Below are 18,874 nucleotides of genomic sequence, written 5' to 3'. Positions count from 1 at the left end.
TAAAAGTTTTTTTTTAGCAAAGTTAAGTGAACCTGAACTGTAATAAATGTGATTAAATTGAGTTCAAATCAAATCTAAAAAAGATTGAGACAGAAGGCCAAAGAAAGAGAAACTGTAAAAGGGGGATGAAGGATATAACCTGAAAGATACTGAAACAGAAGAAATGCAGAGAAGAGGACCCAAGGCTCAGTCGAGTGCTGCTTCTAATGAGACTAAGATTATGATACTATCAAGTGGTAAGTGAGGGTGGAGGTTTTGCAGGCCCAAAACCACCGGTTCTTACAAACACAGATGTGTTGTGTGTCAGACAAACATAAAACTAGCACAAGACATACGTACACATATACATGCTCAGTGTTGTTCAGTAGTTAGAGACTGACACTTTCCTGTCTCCCAGCAGCAGCTAAAGCCACAGTTATCTCTCATTTTCTCTTTCTCTTCGTCTGATTCGCTCCTGTCTTTTCCTCTCTCTTGTGTTTGTGTTTGGCTTAATACATTTCAAAGCCTCTCCAGCTTTTCTACAGTGGTTTCAGTGCTCTCTGCAAACCTCAGTGAGCCACAGTGGCGCAGGCCGCTGCCTGGTTTGAACTCAAAAGAAAATAGAAAACTTGGACGACCAATGAAAAGTGAGAGTGAAGATGGCGAGTCAGAGAAGGAGAAGCATGGAAAGTAAAAACCGAAGCAGAGAAACCAGAGAAAAAGCAAAGACGATAGGAGAAGAAGGGAGGGAGGGGAAGGGGGGGGGGGGGGGGGGGGGGAGGCCCGGTGACCTCACGTGACATGTGACGTGGGCTCCACCACTCACAGAGAGGAGTGTGTGTGTGTGTCTCTTTGTGGAGGATGGCGAGGAGGATGCAGATAGACTGTGGCTTTTAGCCTTTTACTAGCACTGACACTCCAGTCAGGCTACAACCAGCGTGGGAGAGAAAGACAAAGACAGACCACGCTATCAAGCTAGCTGGCTAACCTCAGACCCTCGGCCCCCCTGCGTGACAGAGGACCACAAACCCAGCCTTCCCCACCGGCCCGCTTCCACCACTCGGGCTCCGTTTGGTGGGCCCCCTCTCATCTCCAGCCCTGGTGAGTCCACCTCAACACCTGAAGACACAAACTCTGCTCTTGCCCTTGTTTAAACTGCTTCTCTCTCAACAGCCTCCTCTTGCTGTTTCTTATTTTCTTTCTCCCTCTGACCCTCTTCTCCCCACTTCTCTTTCAAACGTCTACCCGGTGCTGTTGCTAGCACACGCTGCTGCTCTCTCTGCAAGCTTGTGGCTTGGGATTCCTGCGGTAGTCACAAACCCTAGATTCTTGGTTGCAAACTGGCTCTGAGCTCCAGGAGTTTTGTCCTCTCTGCTCTCCATCTGTCTCTCTCTTCTCACTCTCTCGTACTTCATTTCTGTGTTTCAGTCCTCTCTTTTTCCTCACCAAGGTTGGTGGAGAGCGACTGCAGCAAGGGCTCCACACCGTTCCAGCTTCCCTGTCATGGCATCCAACAGCATCTTTGACTCCTTCTCCAACTACAGCAGCAGTCTACTCAGAGGTGAGTGCTGGACAACCCCAACCCCACCCCCCACCCTTCCCTAACTCCACTCATCCCCTCCTCCCTCCCACCTCCATCGCATCCTCTGTCCACTTGTTTAATATGTGCAGCTTTGTCAGTTTCGACCACCTGTTTCTTTTGACAATAAAGCAATGACATGAACACGTTCAAATGTAAAGGCTGAGTGTGAATGCATTTATCTCTCCTGTCCAAACACTCTCAGACGTGTGCTGAGGGAGGTTCACAAAGGAGGATCCAATTTGCACAGTAGCCCTCATTGGGTTGACTGATATGGCCCTTAAATGCCTTTGCCACTCCGCTCCTGTGTTTTCTGGAGGCTTGATGGAGTAGCGCAATAATGGGATTCTCACCACAGACATTCATTATCAAGTGAGACTCGGCGCTCTCTCTGTGAGAATACGAGCTCAGAGGCTCCATGTGACTGGGCCCTTTACTGGAACACGGCAATACAATAAAAGAGCAAAGAAAAACATATTAGGCTCTCTCACTCTGCTTTACTTCCAGGAGGTACTTTTGGTCTATGTGGTGAGGTGAGTGCTCTATACTTGGCGACGCTAAACGCCAGCCTCAATGAAGAAGCCATTTGTTGCCATGGTAATTCCAATCAGGCAGCTTTTACTTGCAAATAGTGAGGCTCTTAAGTGTAGAGAAGTAGAAGAGGTTTACCTGTTTTTAACTAGAACACTTGTTGAGTTAATTCCTGTAAGTCATGATCAACCTCATGAAAACACAAACATTAAGTAGTCTTGACATAGAAGTTGTTCATCTGATAGCAGCCAAGGGACTCACTTGTTCCCACTGTTTGTCACACAACCACGGAGACAGCCACCGACAGGCAGCAGAGAGAAATGAAATCTCCTTCCCAATTAAAGCCTCGTTGCAGTGTTAATTAGAGACAGCCACAGGAGAAGCACTACCAGCTCCTAATTGTTTGCAGAGTATATCTTAAAATCTCTGGAGCGTCTCACACACACACACACACACACACACACACACACACACAGACAGTCAAACACACACACTCAGTACATCTGTGTCTCACATGAGAACAATCCTCTGATATCCTCAGTAGAACCACAGTGACAGGGCATGATGTTCCAGTGTTCTCACAGCTTCTACAGACAACCTTGCATTTATAGTTTCCTCCTGACAAGGCTCAGCCCCCCCTCCTTTTTTCTCTATAACTGCTGGATCTGCATCCCTTTATCTCCTCACCGGTTAGAGTGTCACCAACTTTAGATTTCATGCATGCTGTCTATTGGGCTTTTGAGCCGTTTTAACCTCTTTGCCTCTGTGCTTTTGGGTGCCTGATTTTGATTTTTAACCCTATCAGAGAAGTGAGACAGGATGAGAGAGGGTCAAGAGGTGGAAAAGAGACAAGCATTTAAAGCTGTAATCATCCATTGGAAATCATTAGTGAATATGCAATATCCTTTCACAATTCATTCTGTCAGGAGACTGAAACTGAACTGCGAGAGAACAAAGGCCAAGAGTCATTAAATCTTCCAGTTCAATCTGAAAGCATTTGAAATCGAGACTACCTCATGTAAGCAAAATATCCCAGTGGTTAGTTTAACAACTTGCATTACACAGGCAAAGCAATTTGGCAAGTTCTCTTTTTTAGACTCAAATCAAACTGAAATTAAAAGGAACAGTTACAGAAAATCAAAGAGACTGTTAAATCTCTGGCTTCCTGAGCTCTGGCTTTAATACTGTGTAAGATGAAGCTTATGGAAATAATGAATTCATCAATCCAGAAGTCACTAAATGATGCTTTAAGCAATATCTTATTCATTTGAAAAATTAGACAAAAAGACTACACTTATTGAAGTTCCCGAATTTCAAAAAACTATTTGTAAATTTCTCATAAAAATCTTTTACATCTTTGTTTAGTTTTGCTAACTCATTTTTCTCACTCATTTTTAATTATAATTTGAAAAAGAACTATCACAAATATCAGCACAATACAAACACTATCCATCTGCACTGTAGGTGTTATATTAATAATTTACACATTTAGGGCTATCTTACAGTGCAGACAGAGAACACATGTAAGCATGTGATGTGCAACATCAGATGCACTTCGCGTGAGAAGCGAGAGGACGCCTCACCTCAGAAACCTCAGTCCTCCGCTAGAGCTCAGGGAGACACAGACAGACAGACACACACACACATACATGTAAAACATACTGTATGACACATGCACACCAAGTCACAAAAAGAACAGACAGAGCAGCTGTCGTTCTCATGGCATCCAACTCATTATGGAGCACAAGACAAAGCTAATAGTCTGACAGTTAGCATGTTCTGAGAGGAAGAAAAAGAAAGCGAGGTGGAGAGTTTTGCGACAACGAGGCGTTAATCTGATGCAGACTCACAGTGCTGCTGCAGTTCACTGATAATAACCACAATGAGGCTACACCTGTTAACCCTCAAACAGCAGCCCTGCTATTTAGTCAGAAAGCAGCATTTCTGAGACACATTTATGAAAAAAAAAGCAACATAGGCTCCCTAAAAAGCACCGGACTTTCCCCCTGTGAAGTGGAATTGTATAAACTTTACTGATTTTTCCGATTCTGACATATTGGCAGTGTTTGCATCAGGTGGGGTACCTGGTTTATAGCAGCTGTGATTGGGCCTGTGTTTTGGGTCATATCCTTGGCTGAGTTTCTGTCACCGCATTTCCCTCCACTTGGAAGTGTTCCCTGCAGGCTATTTTATACAGGGGTCCGTTTTTTTTTTAGAGTGGTAACGCTCTTGGGAGCCAGCTCCCTTTGTGGCAGAGAAAAAGGCCCCGGTTTATTAGGGTGGGAATGGTTTTATATGTTTGGCTTATTGCGCTGCATGAATGGCAGTGAGGGCTTGTGTGTGAGAAACGCCAAAATCCATGCCTCGCCACAGTTGTAGCGAGGTTATTTTGGAGGATTCTGGGAGGTGGTCTGGTTTGTTCTACAAGTTTCGGGGGAGGGAAAACCCTGAGCGACACATGCACAGTGTGAGAAAAAGACATTTTAAATGCATGAAAATGAGTCATTCACAGAGGATAAAACTCAAGACGAATTTCAAGCTAAGAACCACTGACAAATAAAAAGGCGCAATACAGTAGCTCAAAAAAGAAAAGGGCTATAAATTTGACAGAACGCATGGCTGGCCTCTGGTGAATTTATTAATACAAAGTAATATGGTGAAGATTTTTTTTCTCCTCTCTTAAATTAACATGCTTGATGGGAGCCCGTTCAAGATCCTGCTGAGTGTGAGGCCCCTGAGTGACGCCAAAACATGAAGACTGGGCTGAGCGGGCTGAAATCTGTAACCAGATATTAAGAGTTTCAAGATTCTAAAGTGAAAGCAAATAATAGAAAACTCAGGACAGCCACCGAGGAGCGAAATCCTGTCTCCAATTTAGCCAAGTATAATATCTATTTATAAAACTCTGAAGGCATATTGGATAGAAGGAACGCTCTGGACTTGATTAGGGCTGTAAACGTTTTTAGAGGTACTTATTTACTTTTTGGTCCGTCTCGCCGTTTTCACCGTCTGTCAACACGACTTTATGGGGAACACTTTCAGGAGTTGCCAGTAAGATGGCTTCCAGGTAGAGTATGCAGAGGGGCGTGCTGATTGTGTGGTCAACTAATCCTGAACCTGCATCCGCCCCGAACATGCCTCCGCCCTTGTGCACTTTCGACTTAAACCACCAGGCTCAGCGTTGTATTGGTCAAGGTTAAAGTCGTGTTAAGTGTAGTAGTAAATACAATTTTCTGGTGGTCGACAAGCAACCACAGTTGCCAGATTGTTTTCAGCCAATCTGATAATATGGATGTATGCTGTAAAGGTTTCTGTAACTGTGAGGGGAAAAAAGTGTTCTTAAAGGTTGAGCAACTTCTTTCAACAAACAATCCTGGGGGGGTTCTGTAATTCAACTGGAAAGTAAACTGTAGGTGCATTGACTCTGAGGCAGCATCCAGTAAAGAGCAAATATGATCTAAAGACTGGTGTCGGGCCAAACAGGCGGGAATAATCCTCAGCTCTGTGTCTCAGCCCCCTTTGACACAGTTCATCCAGAGTTAGTCTGCATGTTAAACTCTGTGATCTGATTGTGCATGGCAGCTGTGAGAGCAGAGAACTCAGGGGATGTATGCTGAACACTTTGTCACCTTCAGATGACACCATAAAAAAAAAAAAGTCAATATGTACTACAGTCCTACATGATACTTAAATAGTACTGGTTGAAAATAATTGGTATGAAGGACACAAAAGTCCAGATATGATGCAAGTGATGTAGGAGTAATTTATTATGTCTAGACCAGATTCTTTAACTGGTGCCGTCAGACGTGAAAAAACAAAACAGTGAGCAACAACAACTAATGAAACAGGAACAAACTAGATGTAGGCAGGAAAATATGCAGACTTTGAAAATGCTTGAGTAATTGGATAACGAGATGGAAATGATCACAATGTAAAAATCTTTAGCTTGATTTTTAAAAAGTAATGCCCATAGCGGATGAGGCTCTTCTATTTCTATGACTCATTTCTTTATGGTTAATTTGCTTCACTTACGAGCTGATAATATTTCATAAAAACCCTTAAGTTAAAATGATTAAATCCACATCACTGTTATTAGACTCTGCATGGTGAACGACTAAATTAAGAAAAAGCCTTTCTCGTTATTTTCTGTTATTTAATTTTGTTTTAAACCTACGCCCTAAACCACAGGCCAGCACCACAACTTATTACATGGTAAGACTAGGATTGTAGAAAAAACACAAGTATTATTGTAAGCTAATTTATGTATTATTAACCTAAATTTATTCTGCAATTACACTGGCATATAGATTTTGCTTGCAATTTTCAGCTGAGCTGGAAATAAGATAAACAATTTAAAGTAAAACCTGAAATAAAACACTTGTGTCATCACAGGTTTAGTTTGTTTTCAGTAACTCTGGCTACAATTAGAGAGCTGTGACCTGAGTTTGACTCAGACGAAGAAGACTTATTGTTTAGACCCCTCCCTGTATCGTTAAACAGATGTTGTCAACAACATCTTTTCTGTTGAAGTAAGACGAAGGAAAAGCAAAAACTGCCTGTGACTAAGCACAACGGCGATTGCTGTGCACTTTTGTTTTTAACATTACAGTTGAATTCTAACCCACAAATTACTTTAATGGGCGGGCATGGGTCTGGTCGGCAGCACATAAAATGACTCAAACTTATGGAGATCCCACATGTTCAGAAACATATCAGCAGACAGCAACTTCTTTACATAAGATGGAACCCAGGAGGAACAGAGGGTTTATTTTATCATGTGTGAAAGTTTAGCAAAGATCTAAGGCCCAGAGGAACTCATTCTGTCACCATCAAAGGATTAAAAGGAATGTTTTTCACAGACAAAAAAATCCATCCTCCAGACTGAATCTTCACGTCATTATGAGCAACTTTAATCATGCCCAAAACATCCTTATAGCCTATCCCTCTTCCCATAAGCAATAAAGAAAAAACTTAATTACGATGGAGGAAAAAATGCAGATAATGATAGGATGTGAGAAGCTGCAGGCTATGAAATGTTTTCAGATTCTCTATTTTCCCAGAATTTTTTTTCTCAGCTTGTTTACATACAGTTAATTGTCTTTGCTGCAATAAAACATGTTTTTAGGTTACTTCTTCCCTCCCCTCAAACATAACTTTAACCACAGGGAATTGATTTTTGTGGAGACAGCATTTAAAAAATGGGATTTTAGTTTTCTCTAGATCTATTCATTGGGGAGCACAAATAACTGACTGCTAACTGCATCAGTAATGGGCCACCTAATTGTGCTTTTTGACTTAGCACTGCAGAAGGAGGATGCAAATTTGAGCATTTAGCATCATCATTTCGACAATTTGGGAAATGGGCTTTCTTGCTGAACATTAGATGAGAAGACTAATAGCACTGTCATGGTCATATAGCTAATGATATATGATATATATAACAATATGAAGAAAACATGAACCAGCAGCCAGTAAGCTTAGCATCTCTATGAAGGTTCTCAGTCAACCTTCCTTGGATAGCTTATCTTAGCATAGCAAAGCATAAATACTGGAAAGAGGGGGAGACAGCTAGTCTGGCTCTGTCCAAAGTTAACACAATTGGACCTCACTGCTTAACACATTATATCTTTTTTTTTGTTTAATACATACAAAAACCAAAGAGTAAAAATTTACGAGTTTTATGAGGGGTTGTGTGTGTGGACTATTTCATTGCCAGATGCAGTGACTTCTTACAGTGTAAGCTGGTAACAAGACTCCAAGAAGTCGCCAGTTCCAGCCAAGAGATAGTCCCAAACATAACCCCCCAAAAGTTAAAATGTTTGTCCCTACTTGTGTTTAATGTAAGTTAAAATTTTAAAACAGTTAATTAAAACTTAATTATCTACTTCCGCCTCAAATGTTGCCCATATTTCCTATTATCCTGAGTTTGCTTTTTCCGCGACATTTCTACATTATAAAAATTCATGCAGAATTTACAAAATGATCTATTATCCCTGTATTGCAGCAGGTTTTGCCCTGAAGTAAACTTTATAAATCTCGTACTTTCTCTGCAGCTGCTCACTTCTGTATTGGCTCAGTAGGAAACACCGTGCCAGGGATTCCCCCTCGGTCACGCAGCAGAAGTGGCCCCATCTCTTCTCCATAGTCTGTCTGGTGTGAGGTCACTGCGTCTGCTGCACATACTCTTCTCACGGTCCCAGACGCAGCCGTCACAAGCACAAATGGAACTTGACTGTTTACACGCATAAACTGCAACTGGCACATATAGGCTACATGCATACGCACACACACACCGCCTGAGTTTATTCCCCATGCTGAGTCAGAGAAGAGCAGTGCATGTCAACATGATGTTTTCCCCCTCTAAATGCTGTCTGACCTCACCGTAATAGCTGGTCAGAACTAACATACGGTCTCCCGATGCCTTAGTCCAGCAGAATTACCCACATGGTGACTAAACAGCAGAGGACTTAACTGAAAAATATCAGTGAGTGCCTTCTTGATTTTATAAAGTCACAATTTGTGTGTCTTGTTAAAAAAAATATTCAAACAACTATTGTGTACTGTGGTAACTCTTACCGTACTGACAGGATTGAGAGTTCCTAACCAATAAGCCTTTCCTGTGAGATACAACTTGTAAACAAAGTGTAACCTACAAAGCGACTCTCAAACCTGTGCATGTCAAGGAGTTAAGGAGCTTTATTTTTGCTGTTAGAAATTAATTGCTCCATAATTGTATAGCCTACCTGTTTGTAGCTATGGCATGTGGGTGACAAACTAAATAGCATCCTTACACATTCTATTATGTTAAAATTAGCAAAATAACACTGAAATTAAGATAGTCCTCAATAAAAGGGGAGTCCTCTCAGCTCTCCACGTTTTAGCAAGACAGCTTGCTGTGTTAACACTGCCAACCTGGCAGAAAGACGTTTGAGTTAGAAGGGTCTGATGGACTTAAACACAACTTTTCCCCTTTAATCAGTGTGATGACATAAGAGGCAGACAGCGAGCCAGTCATTCAGTCAGTACAGAGTTTGATTAACCTAATCACCAGGCAGCCAGACTCCAAGCTACTGATTGGGTTTACAAACGCTCCTTGTCATCGTTGTGTCATTAGCTCGTCGTTAGCCGCGGCCGCCTTGACGTGAGGCAGCGACATGCTGCTCCTAAACACAGCAATCAGGGGATTAGTGTGCAGTTACAGCAAAGCCTCACTGGACGCCTAAGGCTCTGAGTCAAAGAGGAAAGTCCTGCCTTACTATGCTAGCTCCACGTGGCCAGGGTGCTAACTGTACATGGGCAACGCCACTACTGATTAGCAATGGAGATGATGAGAGGAAACATTCAGTCACTTCGGACACACAGGTTTCCCTGGTGGTTGGTTTTCCGGACTCCAATTATGCCAAGTCCTTGACTCAAGCAATGGTTTGAATGGAGGGACTCCATTAAAAATAAGTTTTAGCTTCCAATTAGGGTTGCTTAATCTAGAACTGGGAATCAAGCCCAAAGGCATCACAGAGTTGCATGCAACACAGTGACTCTCTGCACTCACTGCAGAAAGACTCGGTGACATTTGGAGGTGATTCATTTTCTTTTGACTTAATTTGAAATCAGTTGGAATGACTGGCAATAATCACTTACTGTGCAAGATACTAGATTTATGAGGGGTGACAATATTATGTGTCTGAGTGCTCTCCTGAGCTCCTTGGCTTGCAGGCTGAGAGTCGCCACACCCTTGTTTCCTTACGATGAAAAGCCCCGAGGGCCAGCCGAGTACTTTCCAAGAGTTGTCTCACGTCTGCAGAGGAAAGTGGCACGGACACTTGTCAGGAAACCAGCGCCGCGTTCCTGCTCAAATCTGGTTAGATTTCTGCGGTGAGTCAGATGGTGCTTGAGAGGCTGAACCCCTCTGAAGAGGGAAATAAATGCAAATCCAATATTTGGGGGCTCTCTGAAGTCCATTTGCACTTGAATGAGTGTGACAGAACCTGGAATGACCTCTGCTGAAAGAGTCCCTTAACAGCAATGAAAGCAGTTGTAAGGGACAAACACTGATGACAATAGTTGAAAAGTGGGAAATGTGCACATAGTGTGTATTTGTGTGTGTTTACATAAGGCTGTGCTTGAATGTGTGTGTGCAGTGACATTATACATGCACAGACAGCAGGAGTGACTAAGAGAGTTTGTCTCCTTTAGCCATTTGAATACAAATACAAAATGCAGCTAAGAACATCATGACAATACATTTGGCACAGAGTCCTCTCTGACTTGTGCTTTGCTGGTTAAAGTTAATGCCATTAATTTCATACATTACATAACTCACCGTCTTTCTTCGTAGTTTGAAGTAACAGGGATATAGTCTCAAAAAATAAAAACATGTGGCTTTTGTTGCAGAGAGGAATGAACAACAGCATTCCATGTGCAACCACATCAAAGGCCCCCCTCGCCATGGGGCTAAATGAGGGCAGACTGTCCTTCTTGCCCCTCCTGACATGACTGCCACTAATTAACCAGGGATCTAAAACTGACAATTCATCTTTATCACTTTTCCTCACGTCTTCACTCTCACGTCTCCACAGTTTTTAGAAGTGCATGGCTTCTCTTCAGGTTCTCTTCAGCGAGAAGGGACAGCCACACAACAAGCACAAAGGGGCATTGTCTGCTGGTGAAAATGTGGTTTACAGGCTCTGCTATAATGGCTTGGTGGTTGCTGGAAGCCATGCGCACTTCCTAATATTCAACTCACATGCGATTTCATTTTGAGAAAAGACTGAGCTACGGGGCTTTGCCTTTGTGTGAGGGTGACGCCTCACAACTTATTTTCTGAGCCGACAGGCTTGGGCTCCCTTACCCCCTCCCCACTTTTCACCCCCCCTTCCCCTCTCTGGTGGTGCTACTATATTTGTGTGGGATCTCTAGCGATGGAAGAGTAGACACAGGCTGCGTTGCCAGTCAAACGTGTTCGGGTTGTCAGACTGAACGGCTTCCAGCGCTGCGATCTGTCTCCTCTCCTCGTCAGTAGGAGCTGTTTGATCTGACAGAGAGACTCCATTAGAGACACAGGGAAGTTCAACTGCTGGGAGGTTGGATGGCTTCAGCAGTCAGAGTAGCAGCCCAGAGAGGAAAAGGTTTGCACACACAGTCTGGTTGCAATCTTGGTGTCTGTGCTGTGTATCTATAAATGTCTCTGAGTATTACTTGTCCTTATACTAGGTGTGTGTGGTTACACGTTGACGAGTGCAACATAAGAAAGCCTAACTAGGCTGACATATTTTGAGGCACTGTTGGCAAAGGGGTGATGACGCAGTGAATCATGATATCATAAATGTGCGGCACTGCTGAGCTGCAATGACAGAGGGAGAGAGAGAGAGAGAGAGAGAGAGAGAGAGAGAGAGAGAGAGAGAGAGAGAGAGAGAGAGAGAGAGAGAGATTATTGTAGATGGCGAATAGCTGGCAGCTAGGCACCACCGACTCACTTTCACTCAAACAGTTGGCAAATGAACAAATCAATTCCCAATCACAGCCCTGTTGTTTAACATCCAGACCTCTTCCACTTCAGGACAACTGTTTGGACTGCGCACTTTGTCTGCGTGAGTGTCTGTATCAGTGGGCTAACAGGACAGGAGAGGCCTGGGAAGCACGCAAATCTCAGGGGCCCAAGGGCAGGCAGGAATCGCATCAGCCACCCTTCAGAAGCTGTGGGTCTGCAGCCTCACAGACGGAAGGGAGCATTGATCCCCTTCACTCAAAAGAAGCCTCCCGTCTCTGAAAAGGAAACTCCAAACATCTGCTTGTTTCACGCATGGGATACTAAATATTGATCATGGTGAGTTAAATCCTCGCTCTCTCATTGAGGAAGAGAGGCAAAGTCAGCCGGTGGTGTGGCGGGTGGAGGATTTAGTACATTCTGAGAGAAACTGGAACATTCCACAACAGGACAACCTTCGGAGGACAGGAGATCAGCGCTGGTATTGACCAGTCAACCTCAGAACCTCGACGGCAAGCGTAGCCCGGTCTTCAGCCCACCCTCCGTAGTGTCACAACACGCCAACACCCCTGTAGCGACACCATACCACCACATCGTCTTGTCACACCACAGAGCTCCAGTCTAATTACCTCCTGCATGGCTCAATCAATGATGCAAGGCCAACACAATATGGCTTGGCCTGATGTGAGCAACAGAGTTATTGACCACTATCCTAAAGCATCATACTGATTGTTTCTGCGTTTTCACAATAAAAGCCCCAGATTCAGTATGGCCACTTGTGTCTTGCCTGTCATGTGCTGCTTCCAATATCAAACTCTGGAGTCTCGCTGTGAGTTTCTGTGGCTGCAATCAATGTCAATCACACAAAAGTTCTTTTTACTTGAATCTTCTTGGACCCACATGTCTCCTGTGAGGCATGCTGAGAGAACAAAAAAATATTGTATATTGTAATATGTTATCCGTAAAAATATTTTGGATTACTTTATATGCTTTAAAAGCTTTTAATACAAGCATTGGAATGGTGATGACAATTGTTTACCTAAGGTCAAAATGAGGATGAAACACTTCTGAATACATCTAATTGTAAATTAATGCTCTAAGCCATAACATCTGCCCTTTCCAACCAGGTAAAATGTAATATTATCCTGCAGTAAGACAAAGCAAATTACTCAAATCATTAACAACGCTGATAGCTTGTGATTGTAATTAATGCTTGGACTACATAGTATTTTTAACCAGGTTTTATTACCAAGTCTGCATTTAAAGGGTATAAACCTCCCTGTGTTCATTTACTTCATACATCAGGCTTATGCTTAGATGCTTAGATAAAGGTTAAAAAAAAACTGATCCATTTATCAAGAAGAAACTGTACTGTCCTGTCCTGCACTGGATGGCCTGCTTGGTTGGCTGGAAAATGTAAAAGGAATGGAAACATTAGACATTTAACCACATTACATCTAAATCAGGTGTTGACAGGCTGGTGGAAAAAAAGTCATAACAATATTATGCTCCCTAAAATGCTCTTGTCCCTTTCTCCTAATGTTTAATTTTCTGGCAATATTGTAATATTGCTATGGGGTTTTCTGAGCTATTGTGTTTCATTCTCTTTGGTTTCATATTTCTCACTTCTACACCTAAAATGTGCATTAAGACACCGCTTCCAGGAAAAGGAACAGGAGTTTTTTTTTCTCCCTCCTTTTTGTGAGCCCCACAGCTCGGTGTAATAGAGTTATTAGGTGATTGTAAAAGGCTCTATGTCTCTGTGTGCTCTCCTTTCTCGCCTCGTTTTAAGCCACCCATGATGTCATGAATAGGTGTTGCTGAATATTGTGAGAGCCCTCCTCCTTCTCCTACTTTTCCTCTGTGCACAAATATTGCATCAGAACTAAGGTAGAGAGAAACCTGAGAGACAGATTCAGTTATAGATAACACCAAATCCATCAGGCAAACTGCTTTTAGTCATAGCAGATGTCTTGAATTAAAAAAGAGAGTTCTTGCCGCAAATGATTCCAGGCTCCAAAAATCTACGAGAAGACAAGTTTAAAAAAATTACAGCACCTGACCGAAACTTCAAAGCTAGTCTCAAGAGGTTGAAAAAAAAATCTTGGGAGTTTTATAGTTTCCCATAAAAAACACAGGGTTTATATAGGAGTGAACCTGAGACCGCCTGCCCCAGAACCAGCCATAATTCACTATAAACCTGATTGGTCAACAGAGCCAAAACTGGCCTGCCCCGGTGCTTGTAGCTCTGTCTACAATGTCAAATGGTTACACCTGTAAACCAACACTTTCACCATCTCTGCACTGGCCATGACCCAAGGCAGAATGGGACATTTTATAGTCAGTGAATGAGGTAAGAGATCAAACCAATGAGTGATCACTGAGGTGGCCCCAGCTCAGGGAGGACTATGGCAAAATGATACCATAGTGCCATAGGAGAACAGTATAGCTTGGCGCATAAGAACAAAAACCCTCTGATCACGACATGCACTAACTTTCTCTAACATGGATTCTCACTGGATTCCGTAGCAATTATCAAAGTGAGAAACTCCTAGGATCATATCTAAAAGTCCAAACATATTATGGACACAGAACACTCGTGGTCCATCATATTCTCTGGTTCTCTCTCACACACACACACACACACACACACACTGAATGTGAAACACAATAATGCATGAGACAGGGCCTATGTCTGTTTCCTATGAACCTGCAATGAAGCCCCTAGTTGATAAATCACCTCCAACTGGAGTGCAGGAATTTGGCGGCTTAATGAAAAAGTCATGTTGAGCAGGGAGGAGTTGGCCGGCCTGGCTTTAGGGTTTCTAAGCGCCCTATCGAAGCACCAACAGGATAGGAGCTGTGGGGCATAATGGGGGAAGCTGGCTGGGTCAGTGGCACGGATTCAATACCACTGAACTGTCTGGGAATTTATTTATAGCAGTCATACAGGAGATTCAGCTGAGCAAGTGCAAATGCATGACCGCCTACCGTGCGGTGATGTTCTCAGTTGGGCATGGGAGACATGCTGTATGCATGTGAAGGTACTGTATGTGTGGTCTGATTTAACAGATAAGTCCACATTGATTGTAGGTGCCTTAAAGGTGTTTTTAAATACTTTAGTCATATAGTAGTTATTTTCCAGTGTTTTTAAAGAAAGATGCAAGGCCTTTGCAGTGTGCTACTGTAAAAGCTGATGCTAGTTAGATGACCCTAAATGATACTTACTGTAACTACCTTCATTGTTTTATAGAATTTAAAAGATGTTCTAAATTACATTTAACATGATAGATCTCCTTAAATTTTCCACTGAAATGTTCAGTTCTAAGCTGTTTAATACTGTGGTGTTTTTATAGTTTAAAAATGCAATCGTGGTTTTTCAAGCCTCTCTCTTCCATGGAGCACCTTATCTCTTTCTGTGGAGGCTGAAGCAGTGCTCTGTGCTTTTTCAGGTAAAGAGGGACAGGGGCGGTGTGGGCACCACCCCATCCTCTCTCTCACAACTCTACATTGCACCCTGACCTCTGAGTGGGCAATACATGCCTGTATCAGTTTCACCACCCACCCAGAGCACTGCATACATCTGCATTTCCATCCACTTAAATGCAAAGTAAAAGTGCACCTTTAACACAAAACAGTGTGGTTGCTGAGAGAGTCCAACTAACACAAGATAGAGGTGGGTATTACTGGAAGGGTGGAAGGGAGACAGAGAGCCGGTAATTCCAAAGAATGGCTCCCAATGGAGTCATATAATACAGCATGTACATGCAACAAACACATACAAAAGTATAGACAAAAAGAACATCAGAAATGTACACACACACACACACACACACACACACGTGTGCATATACAGAATCTCTCACACACACCCACATACCATTATGATCATACCCTAATTTCCACCATTAAATTTGGCAGTGCTGTTAATACAAAATTAATGCATTAAAACAGATGACTATCTGTGAGCTAAATAGCTATCAATTCTGAGAGCTGCCAAATTCCCTCTGTGAGAGAGCCAGTGAGTATCTGCCTGGATATTGCTTTGTAACGGTCTGCCTGATTCTCAGCACTAAAAGCTGGTGTATGTGTGCGTGTATGTGCATGAGCATAAGCTGACTTCATTGGAGGCGAACATGTGTTAGAATTCACACCTGACGCAATGCAATGCACTGCAATAGAGCAGACCTGTCTCCTTATATGAATGAGAAGATATTATCCTCTCAAATCACAGAGGTAGGAGTCAGGTTTTCTCTATCACCCGAAAAGAAAATGTACATACTAGTTCCTGGCTTGAACTAAGGCCCCATACTACGTTTTTTAATTAAAACGGAGAACTTTTGCTACGTTTGCACCTCCCCTCCAGACTAAAACAGCGAAAACGAAAACCCAAAACGGAAAAGTCTGGAAACGCTGCCGACCCTGTTTTGCGTTTCGAAACTCCGGAGGGCGTTTAGTTTAGACGGGCAAAAACAGAGGACTTTAGAAACAATGACGCAGACGCTCATGCTCGGCTCTCTGATTGGGTCTTATAAGTCATGCAAAGCAGAAACAGGATGCTACCGACAGAGTTTTTCAGTTGGTATTTTTATATTAAAATATTCTGTACCGTGAAAATAACACTTGGGCCTATCTGCCTACACTTGTAGGCTACTGTGCATGTCGCTTCTTTAGTCTTTCGTCAAATCTTCTGTAACCTGAATAGACCATCTGCATCTCCATCTATAGCAATTGTAAGTCGCTTTGGATAAAAGCGTCAGCTAAATTAATTAATGTAATGTAGACCGGTACGCGGCGCGTTTGCCCAGTGTACCTGAACGGCCAACGGATGTGTTTTCAGTCATTTTAAAGGGGCGTTATGTAGTTTCCAGCGGCCACTAGCGGTGCGGTTTCAAGATTGCTACCAGGCGTGTGCTCGTACGCGTGCTCGCTTGAACTCATGAGCGAGCATAATCCGAAACACCGCTTTCATACAGAAATCCTGCAATAAACGCAGGAACACCAGCATGCAGGCTGTGGCTTTTTACACAGACATGTTCAGGCTCTGTTACTTCAACGTTCCCGTCTCAGAAGTAGATCAACACCGGCTCCATAACGTTACTTCATTCAGCGCAGCGAGCCGCATGTCGGCACAATCCTCCCGGAAAAAGGCAGAGTGACAGCGGCCATAGACAGACCGGGAGAACAGTCAGAGCTGGAAACTCCCACTTAAACGTTACAGTAATATTTTAGTTTTATCAGCTGCAGGTTGAATTAATCCATGTTCGTTACATGATCACGGTACATTTACTGCATTTAACCGACGTGCTACAGCGTTAGCTCGCCTGCAGCTTTCAGTAACTATCTTTACCATCTGTGGATCTTTCACCGGAGGCTCAGCAATGTCAGCACAGCTACATGTACTGGATGATAATGAAACGGTTAGTGAGCTGGACTGAATATTATAACGAGATTGTGTCACACTTTATAACAGTCAGACCGCTGTCAGTAACTTTACTGTAGCTAGTGATAGTGGATGGCTCTTCCTTCCTTTGGGTTGTTGTGACTGTTTTGTTGCAGTGTTTTTATTATGTGGCTCACGTTAGTTACAGCGACTGAGAGGTGGATAAGCTGTGGACCTGAGTATTGGTAAAACCACAATAAACCTAAATTGAACGTTACGAAGCAAACAGCGGCAGGTCCGAGCTACTGTAGCGTTATCTGGCTGCATCACTATGGGCTAACGTTAGTAAACAAATCGCTTCACACTTGCTTTTTACTGTTACATCCTTTCTTGCAGGCTAAATCAACAGTGGTACACAGGATAGTAACAAGGGTCGCGTTAGTTGGTGAAGTAATATGGAAAGCTAACGTTATATAACTTTGCAATGGATAACATTAGCAACTGCTCGCCGTTAGCCTGCGAGCTAACGTGACTTTCTCTGTGTTTCTCCAGCTTTACTAATGATCACTTTGTTCTTACTGGACATCATCTGAACCCGTTTGGTCTGATGGGCTTCAGCACACAAATCTTTACTGTTGTTTTGGATCCTTACATGGAGCCTGTGTTTTGCTGTGAGCCGGTTGTTTTATGGTGTTAGAGGACTGCATGTCATTTGCTGCCGTGTTGTTGCTGTAGTAGGAGAGGCTGGGGAGCGTGCGCAGGGCTGAATCCGACCCAGAGACCTCATATTAAAAGCAGAATAGTGGCTGATGCAAGCAATGGAGAAAACAGGCGTGCTCTTCATTTCTAAGTGAGTTTGAGCCCACTGACAATAAGGCAATGAAAATTTTATTTATTTCATTGAATAACTTACATATAGCCCCTTTAAAGTAGACGGAGATCAACTCTGATACGCAGCTAAAACGCTGGTGTGGATGGAGATCATATTGTTTTAATTCTCCGTTTGTAAACTAAAACGGAGTAGTGTGGATGGGGCCTAAGTCTCACTGTTTGACAACTGTGGCCCTCATATGCATGTACTGAAGAGTATATGTTACTATGATTGTGCATCCAAATTGCATTCAAAAGAGCACATCTGAAAAGGTAGTTAACCAGTTGTTGCCTAATTCTGAAGGTTATAAATCAGGATTAAGTTCAATTTAAAAAAACAGATTATTTTTAATGATGTTAGTATTTAGAGAATGAAAATATTTTAATGTAATGACCGCTTCCTTCCCAGCAGCAGTATATTTGTACATGTGCAGAGATTTCTTGGGGACTTGACTCCCATAAATCTGAACTCTGGGATTCCCCTGGAACATAAGCAGGTTATTTAGGAAAGCAAAGCAGAGTGACTGGAGTCAGTGAGTGCTTACAGTTTGCCCTGTGATCCCCTGTCTGCCAGCAGCACGAACAACAGCTCCAACCACAGAGGCCCCACTGGGTGCCAAGTGCGGTGGCTGCTTTGAATTAGCCACTGCAAGCTGCAGCATGCCTAAAAGTTAGGTTGTGGCTTAAGGGGACTGTGTATTCCAGGCCCAAACTGCCTACCTACTGCTTCCTGAACCTCATCCCCACCCTGGTCCTTTCTTCTCCTTTACTCTTTACCCCTTCGCAGCATCCTGTCCCTCTGTCTCAAAGCCCATAATGTGCTAAGTTGCTTCCTCTACTGCCTTGCTGTATAAATGATCAATCACTACCAGTGAATAAAAACAGGCTGCATATTTGTCTCTGGGAGGAAAGACAGAAACAAAACGGACCCCTGTGTCATAAGGGAAGGCGGTGAGGTAAAGATGGATTGCTGTAGGTGTCCTTGGAGAGGATGACTTAACATAGGCCTATGAAACAAAGTAGCCTGGGAGGGGTCATAGAGACACTT

General features: G+C 43.1%; 1 protein-coding gene across 1 annotated transcript in view; it reads left to right on the top strand.

Annotated features, from left to right (window-relative positions):
* Positions 1 to 1,070: 1,070 nt before the first annotated feature.
* The window catches only part of runx3 (RUNX family transcription factor 3), a 93,935-nt gene continuing 76,131 nt past the window's right edge, over positions 1,071 to 18,874 (top strand). The window contains exons 1-2 of the mRNA XM_046062755.1: positions 1,071 to 1,080; positions 1,430 to 1,540. Of these exons, the coding sequence (XP_045918711.1) occupies positions 1,483 to 1,540 (58 nt within the window). The 5' untranslated portion in view covers positions 1,071 to 1,080; positions 1,430 to 1,482. The remainder of the gene's footprint in view (positions 1,081 to 1,429; positions 1,541 to 18,874) is intronic.

Source organism: Micropterus dolomieu, linkage group LG11 (genome assembly GCF_021292245.1).
Source record: "Micropterus dolomieu isolate WLL.071019.BEF.003 ecotype Adirondacks linkage group LG11, ASM2129224v1, whole genome shotgun sequence".
NCBI classification, from domain to species: Eukaryota; Metazoa; Chordata; class Actinopteri; order Centrarchiformes; family Centrarchidae; genus Micropterus; species Micropterus dolomieu.
The sequence above is the reverse complement of the archived record's forward strand: the minus strand, read 5'-3'. Positions and strand labels throughout refer to the sequence as shown.